The sequence below is a fragment of the Chiloscyllium plagiosum genome, chromosome 1 (genome assembly GCF_004010195.1).
Source record: "Chiloscyllium plagiosum isolate BGI_BamShark_2017 chromosome 1, ASM401019v2, whole genome shotgun sequence".
Taxonomy (NCBI): Eukaryota; Metazoa; Chordata; class Chondrichthyes; order Orectolobiformes; family Hemiscylliidae; genus Chiloscyllium; species Chiloscyllium plagiosum.
This window is the reverse complement of record NC_057710.1, coordinates 119,207,875-119,216,491: the sequence shown is the minus strand read 5'-3', so window position 1 is coordinate 119,216,491 and position 8,617 is coordinate 119,207,875. Positions and strand designations below refer to the sequence as shown.

Below are 8,617 nucleotides of genomic sequence, written 5' to 3'. Positions count from 1 at the left end.
GGAGTTGGACTAGATGATTTGCTCTTTTGGAAAGCTGCCATGAACATACCAGGCCTTATTGCCATGTCCTGAGCTAAACTGATTATACGATAATACTGTATTGACTGTAAGACACTGAAAAATTCATCTAATCACATGAAATGTGTTGTGTAAATGCAAGTGTTTTGTTCAGACATTGGAGCAGATTCCCAGTGTAGTGAGGATAATAACATGAAATCATGGGGAATAATAAAGGGGGCTTATAATGTCTTTATGTATGATTAAACAAAGTGAGATGAATGTTCTGTATTATCTGTACTGGTAAGTATGTGATCTACTTTGAGAGCAAGGTATCTTTCTTAAGATTATGCAATCCTTGTGATGAAGGTACTTTAGCGATTCTGTGGGGTAGGTAGTTCTGCCTGCCTGCTATGCTTAGAGGAGATAGGGGTATGAACGTATAAGATGATGTTAAAAAGGTCATTGTGAGCTGCTGCACTGCAGTGTGGATGGTAAAAGGAGGGTATCTTTAGTGTCGCGTGGGCTGGTTCCTGTGTGTTGCAGCTTGTATAAATGGGTGCTACACATGGAGCAAGGGTGAGAAGCGGAAACGAATGCTGACCCTGGAACGCAACAAACCTGCTACTGGGTAAGTCCATATTCAAAATGTTCAGCATAACTTCGTATACTCTTGGTCTAAAAGACTTTGCTCAGAAAGGGGGTTCCAGAAACCGATACAGTACTAATCAGGAGTGGCAATAACCTTAGTTCTGGCAAGTTTCTTGCCTCCTTATTCTGTACAGCTGCTCACCTGATTGCTGATGGTCTGAAAAAATGGTGGTCTGGTGGGGTCATGTTACTCATTCGAAATCCTGCGAGCTCTTTGTTTTACAAAGTGAAGTTGCATGGTGCAGATGTATTGACTCCCATTGGTGAAGCTGAGGCAAGAATGCTGGCTTCTACAGAATAGTGGGTCTCTTTGAAGAAATTAGCTTCTTTTTTGCAAAATACAACACTTCTAAAAAGAATCTCCAACATGAGAACCCCCACCCCCACACTCACACCCCTCTCCTCACGAACACCAACCTTCACCCAATCCCACAATGCTCCATGCCACCACACAACCACTACTCTAACCTCACACATATCCGAATCATCCCCCCCAACCCACTCCCCACCAGTGGAACAACTTGCTGATCATCTGCAGGCAGGATGCCCGGGGAACAGCACAAATATTCAGGATTTAGGGCAGTTGGAAATCCTACCTCAGCACATGATCCTCCAGAAATGGTAGCCCCCTTATTTTCAGAGAAAGTGGTGCATTGCAGAGAAGAATGGCGATGTGATTTATTTATGAAGAGAAACTCAAGAGGATTGAACTTTATTTTCCAGCTGTTCTAAAAGTATGCATGCAAAACATCCCAGTCTTGCCAAAAAGCCAACATAACATGAACAGAAGCAGACTATTTTTGTTTTACCGAGCACCCACTGACGGAACTGAAGAGGATAAAATTGACAAGTCTTCATCTGGAAAAGAACATGCCCCACCCACCCATCCAAGAAAAATAGGACCACATCAGAATATTGGGTGGAAATAAAATGGGGCAGTGTGCAGAACAGGCGAACAGTTCAACATCACCCATGGCACTTCAATCAAATTCATTCTTTAATGTTATTTGAAGTAATGCCTTTAAAAGGATTTGACTGAATGTTACCAATTATGGAAGATTAAAAATAATATTTTTAATTCATTCCTGGAATGTGGGCACTGCTGGCTGGGCAAGCATTTATTGTCCATCCCTAATTGCCCAGAGGGCAGTTAAGAGTCAACCCCTTTGCTGTGGGCCAGAAATGTATAGCAGTTTCCTTCTCTAAAGCGAGAATAGTGAATATTAGGGAGTTTCCTTCTGACAATCAGGCAGAAGTTTCATGACCATCATTAGACTCTGAATTCCAGATTTTTATTGAATTAAAATAACATCATTGGGCATAGTGAGATTTGAAACCAGATCCCTGGAACATTATTTGGGTCTCTGGATTAATAGTCTGGCCCTCGCTTCCATGATGCAGACAGAAAATAAAGCATTGTGCAAAATATTAATTTTATTATCATTAATCAAGAAGAAAATGAATTTACCAGAGTCATAGAGCACACACATACCCTTTAGTCCTACTTGTCCATGCTGACCAATCTGACCTAGTCCCATTTGCCAATATTTGGCCCATATCCCTCTACCCTTCCTACTCATATACCCATCCAGATGCCTTTTAAATGTTATAATTATATCAGCCTCCACCACTTTCTCTGGCAGCTCATTCCATACATGCACCACCCTCTGCGTGAAAAAGTTATCCATCAGGTCCTTTTTCAATCTTTCCCCTCTCACCTTAATCTATGCCCTCTGGTTCCGGACTCCCCCACCCCAGGGAAATGACCTTGTCTATTTAGCCTATCCATGCCCATGATTTTATAAACCTCTATAAGGTCATCCCTCAGCCTCCGACGCTCCAGGGAAAACAGCCCCGGCCTGTTCAGCTTCTTCTTATAACTCAATTGGAGTTCCTTTGACTTCAGATTTTGTTTTTGTTGTGGTGTTCTGTACCCCAGTTGTGTAATTTTGGATCATGTAATTTGTCATATTTGATTTTTCGCTTTTATCGGGATTTCAAATTTCGCCGGACAGTCGCTGGTGTGAGTAGATGGTCAATTCATACTACACGTGGGATTTCATTCTAATGTACTGCAAGTTATTTTCTAATCAAAGAACACCAATAACATCGAAAAACAAATGTGAATGTGTGAATCTATGTTAATGTTCTCAGTGATTCGTATACAAATCTCAGAAGCAAAAGCCGCTCGAACAAATGGTGACGATGATTAAACGCAGTAAATGCTGGAAATAATCCACAGATCAAGCAGCATCTGTGAAGAAAGAAACATAATTAATATTTAAGATCTACAACCTTTTGTTGCAAAGAAAAATATCCTCGATAAAGTGATTGTTTTACGAACCCTCTGTAGTTTACTGTGCAATCTTAATCATTTGCCAAAATGGAAGGGGGGCGCTGAGCAATAATTGTAGTTGTTCAAAAACATTTTGGACTCTTGACTTTTGGTCTGACATTCAGTACACTCTTTCCTAAGTAAATGAACATTAGCAAGACCCGCAAGTAATACATGGAATGTAATCTTTCTCAGACTGTGAGGGTCATTTACGATCAAATAAGAGATTGATGTTAGTGGCTTTTGTAATGAAACAAATAAGACGGAACGCAAGTTTTTTCTTCCCATGAAAGTATTGATGGATAATCAGAAAGGCAGGGAACTGGTATTACAGATAATGCAGGTAGCACTGGATATAAATTACCGGCTTATTAGAGTTGACTGCTTTGTAAGCCTTGTTTTCTACATAATGATCCTGTCATCCCCAGTCCTGGCAGACAATGTGTACTGTCAATCCAGGGAGAGCCAGGCCTCTCATGCAGAAAGGAGGGCAGGCAGGTCGAGTGAGCCTTTGACCTGACCCAGTTGATGGTCATTCTGGACCAGGACCAGTCTGGTTGCTATGGTGCTGGCCCCGTGCGTATGGTCTGGTTGCTAAGGTCTGGCTTTGATGGTCTTACTGCAGTCGGTGCCTACAGGTCGAGCCGCTCTGGAGCACTTGCTGTGATTGGCTGTTGCTGCTGCTGCTCCTACCTCCGGCTGCACACTTGCTGCAAGATGCCTGCGCTGTCCCTGCTCTTCCTGTAGCCTTTCCCTTCCCGACTCCCCCGGACCACAGGCTCCCAACCAGCGGGAGGGCAGCCGCTGGTCACCGGAGACCATGGAGAAGCCGGAGCGAGCCGACGCCGCGGCGGCGGTGGAAGAAGAAGCGGAGGACTCGGCTGAGAACAAGAGGCAGCGGAAAGCCGAGCCGGGGCGGGAAATCGTCTGGAGAAACGTCGCCCTGATGAGCCTTCTGCACCTGGGCGCCGTCTACTCGCTGTCTCTGCTCCCCCAGGCTCAGCCGCTAACATGGCTGTGGGGTAAGTGAGTGACTCCCTCCACAAACCCCTCTCCCCAAATCCCAGAGGAAAACTAGCATCCTGCTGGAATGATCCTGGATTGTTATTTCCAGAGAACCCGAGTAATGTTCTAATGAATTCAATTGGGGGGGGTGGAGAAGTCTGCAGTTAATGGTGACCGTGAATCCATTGAGGATTGTTAGAAAGACCCATCTGGTTCTCTACCGACCTTCCATCCTTACCTGGTCTGGCCTATAGGTGACTCCTGACCCACAGCCCTCTGGGCAATTAGGGATGGGCAATAAGTACTGGCTTGGCCACTGATCCCTTCATCCCATGAAAGAATATACCCCCCCCCCCCAATGATTCGGTTCACGCTGAATTCACTTACGGGGCAAATCAATATTATGTATGACCCTCTGAGGGAAGGGACAAAGGTAATATCGGATCCTCGGGGGAATTATCTGCCCTTCTGGGGAAATGCAGTGTCTGCCTGTCTTGGCAAGGGGTGGGTGATGTGACCTTTACAATGAAGGGCAGGTTGGCTTAGGGTCACAGAGTGCCGGCCAGCGCCTGGTACTTCATTATTTCACCTGGAGCCCTCTCCCTTGTGCTGGCCGCCACGCAGACCAGAATGCTCTGACTGAATCTGAAAAGCAGCAAACGTTGAGCGGTTATTAGTCTCGATGACTGGATTTTAATGCGCATGAATGACGGCCGTTGGAGGGGCCCAGCTTCGTTTTAATCAGACACAACAGTACAGGCCGTGTCAAGACTGCAGTGGACCAGAGAAATTCCAGGCACAGAATGACGCATCGTGTTTGACACCTATTGCATGGGGGAATCAATTTGTGGGCAGGATCACATTAACTAATTCGTTAACTAATAACCGAACGACTAAAATCTGTTACTCGGGTGTTTGCTTTCGACAGTGATTGCTGAATATTTGTAGTGCCCTTTTTGAACAAGTTAAATTTATAAAGCATGTGATCGAACACAACGTGACACTGAGCAACATAAAATGCTGTTGGGACAGGTGAAAGAAGTTTCGTGAAAGAATATACAGACAGGAGTGGATTTTGGTGTCAGGTTGTTAGTTGCACCCTGTACCTTCTACAGTCACCCGAAAAATTCTGTTAAATCAGAAAATTTACGATAACTTTTCTATTCAGGAATTCTTGTCATTTTAGTCCCGGGAATCATTGTTGTATCATTTAGAAACACTTCAGGCAGAAAAAGGTCAGGATGATTAATGATAAGACCATCTTGAATTTCTTTCATTTTAAACTTCCTTTGTAATCTAGTCTCTGCAGTAATTCAGTCTGATTTTATAATCTACAGTTTATAACAAAAGGATGCAGGTTGCATTAAAAATCGTCTCATTTTGAGTGTGAGAGTATATATAGAGATGTACAGCATGGAAAAAAACTCTTGGGTCCAACTCGTCCATGCTGACCAGATAGCCTAACCTTATCTAGTCCCATTTGCCAACACTTGGCCCATATTCCCCTAAACCCTTCCTATCCATATACCCATCCAGATGCCTTTTAAATGTTGTAATTGTACCAGCCTCCACCACTTCCTGTGGCAGCTCATTCCATACATATGCCATTCTCTGCATGAAAAAGTTGCCTCATAGGTCCCTTTTAAATTTTTCCCTTGTCACTCTAAGCCTATGCCTTCTAGTTCTGGACTTCCATCCCTCAGCCTCCAACACACCAGGGAAAACAGATCCAGCCTATTCAGCTTCTCCCCACAGCTCAAATCCTCCAACCCTGGTAACATCCTTGTAAATCTTTTCTGAATCCCTTCAAGTTTGCCAACATCTTTTCTTTAGGTTTTAATATTTGATTTTTCTTATGATGTGACTATTACACCTGATCTGTTGAAACAGCCTCAAAAGTTCCAAATGATGTCATTTTCAACAGATAGTAAACATTCATATTTAAATAAAACAAAGAACTGCAGATGCTGTGGATCTGAAGCAAAAGCAGTGTGGGAGTAACTCAACAAGTCATTCAGCATCTGAAGGGAGAAAAACAGTTAAAGCTTTGAGTACAGTAACACTTCTTCTGAACTAGACATTTTGTATTGTTAATGCTGTACCAACAGAAATTAAAATATGTTCTGGCTTTCAGTTAAAAAAAGATGCTTTCTGACTTGCATGCAAGATTCATGTGCGGATAAAATGCATTGTAAGATTAATTTATGGCCTTTTGAAATCTGATTTGTGCAAATAAACAAGACAATATTCCATGTTCCGTGGCAAGCTTACAGTTGTAAATCAGTTTGTCACAGATTGTGAACCAATTTGATATCCAAGGAAATGATGGTGATTATTCAATCTAAAGATTATATTATTTATTTTTAAAATGATTTTCATAAAGAGTACATTAGAATGTATTGAAGTATTATTAAAAGTATTAGAAGCTAAATAATTTGGAAATGCAGCAAATCTCCCAAGGTGTAGTATTAAGATTTAATACAGATTGGGTCCAATCAATTTGAATATACATGTAAGTTGTTATCGTCAGCCTTGGAATTAATTTTGATGTTTGTTAAAGAATTAAAGTATATCCAGAAGTATTAAGCTTACTGGAGTAAGGGAAAAATTCATATGGTAAGATATAGCAAAAATAGTTGGGTGTTGATAGGTTTTCAACTAATGATAGTTAAATTGTTTGGTACAATAGTAGATGTGCAGTTCGCTGTCACAAAAAAACTTCATAGTTTCCTGTGAAATAAATCTGTGCACTAAATTCAAATATTGTGCTATAGTATGTTATATCATGCAAGAGCATTAAATTGAATGAACTACCCACTGTAATGAAAGCATAATTGAGAGGACCAATTTTTCTTAACAAAAACAAGATCAAAATTCCAATGGTGTTGAAAAGTATGTTTTTTCCTTTTTATTCTTTCATGGGATGTGGGCATCACCCACAAGGCTAGCACTTTTTATCTATCTCTAATTGCCCTCAAACAGGCCATTTCAGGCAGAGTCACCTGTACTGCTTTGGGTCTGGAGTTATATATAAGCAGGCCAGGTGAAGATGGAAGCTATTTCTTTCCTAAAGGACATTAGTGAACCAGTTACATTTTTCAGACAATTTTAACCATTAGATTAGCTTTCTTAATTCCAGATTTATTTGACCGTCTGTCGCAGTGGGATTCAAACCCATGTCCCCAGAGCATTATCAGCATCTGTGGGTTATTAGTCCAGTGACAATGCCACAACATCGCTGCCTCCTCCATCGTAATCCAGTTATTTGTGGGTGACACTCCCTTTTCTGGGCAGCTGACATAATGCTCAGAGCTTCTTTTCAATAGTTGATGATATGTGATGTGGACAGAGACCTCCATTGATGAATGGTAGATTTGTTTGTTAAATATTTACAGTTACAGTGTTCAGGAAAGATAGGAAAAGATAATAAAGGAAAAAAGGATTGGAGTGACAGTTTTGCTTAAAGAGAACATTGCAGTGCTGGAGAAAGAGAGTGTTTCAGAGCATTCAAGGAAAGAATCGATTTGGCTGGAGCTAATCATTAAGCAGATTGCAATTACATTGCTCATTATAATACATAGACCACCAGCTAGAGGGAAGGATATTGAGGGACAAAGTTGCAAGCACATTACAGAGATGTGTAAAGGTCTAATGTATAATGGGAGACTTTAACTACCCACATGTCAGTTAGGATATTGACAGTGTAAGCTGCATGAGGGCTAAGCATTGCTAGATTGTTCAGGAGACTTTCCTACAGCAGTGTATCTGGTTCAATAAGAAAAGAGCACTGCTAGACTTGGTTCTTTGAATTGAGGTGGGCAAGTGAATCAAGTGCCATCATTGTTGTCATGTACCGAGTTGGTGAGAAGTGCGCACAACAAGGTAGATTTTATAATTGGGGGAAGGGAAATCACGATTCTGTAAGGCAGGATTTGAGGAGCATACGTTGGGAGCATAGGCTGTCAGGGAAGGATGTGGTGGAAATGTGGAACTTTTTCAAAGAGCAGATACGACGTGTCCATGATATGTATGTACCTATCAGGCAGGAAAGAAATGGTCGTGTGAGGGAGCCTTGGTTGACGAGAGAGGTTGAATGTCTGGTAAAGAGGAAGAAGGAGGCTTACATAAGGTTGAGGAAACAGGATTCAGACAGAGCAGTGGAGGGATACAGGATAGCCAGAAGGGACCTGAAGAAAGGGATTAGGAGAGCTAAGAGAGGGCATGAAAAATCATTGGCGGATAGGATCAAGGATAACCCCAAGGCATTTTATGCGTATGTGAGAAACCTGAGAATCACGAGAACGAGGGTAGGTCCGATCAAGGACAGTAGTGGGAGACTGTGTATTGAGTCGGAAGAGATAGGAGAGGTCTTGAACAAGTACTTCTCTTCAGTAGTTACGAACGAGAGGGACCGTATTGTAGAAGAGGAGAGTGTGAAATGGACTGGTAAGCTAGAAGAGATACCTGTTAGGAAGGAAGATGTGTTGGACATTTTGAACAACTTGAGGATAGACAAGTCCCCCGGGCCTGACGGGATATATCCTAGGATTATGTGGGAAGCAAGAGAGGAAAGTGCAGTACCGTTGGCAATGATCTTCTCGTCTTCACTGGCAACGGGGATGGTACCAG

At 42.2% G+C, this 8,617-nt stretch overlaps 1 protein-coding gene across 2 annotated transcripts in view; it reads left to right on the top strand.

The window, feature by feature from the left end:
• The first annotated feature begins 3,615 nt into the window (after positions 1-3,615).
• The window catches only part of LOC122552385 (stearoyl-CoA desaturase 5-like), a 57,922-nt gene continuing 52,920 nt past the window's right edge, over positions 3,616-8,617 (top strand). The window contains exon 1 of one of the 2 annotated variants that reach the window (XM_043695144.1): positions 3,616-4,005. In XM_043695144.1, coding sequence (XP_043551079.1) covers positions 3,804-4,005 — 202 coding nt within the window. In that variant the 5' untranslated portion in view covers positions 3,616-3,803. The remainder of the gene's footprint in view (positions 4,006-8,617) is intronic. The other variant, XM_043695138.1, reaches the window with a different exon arrangement.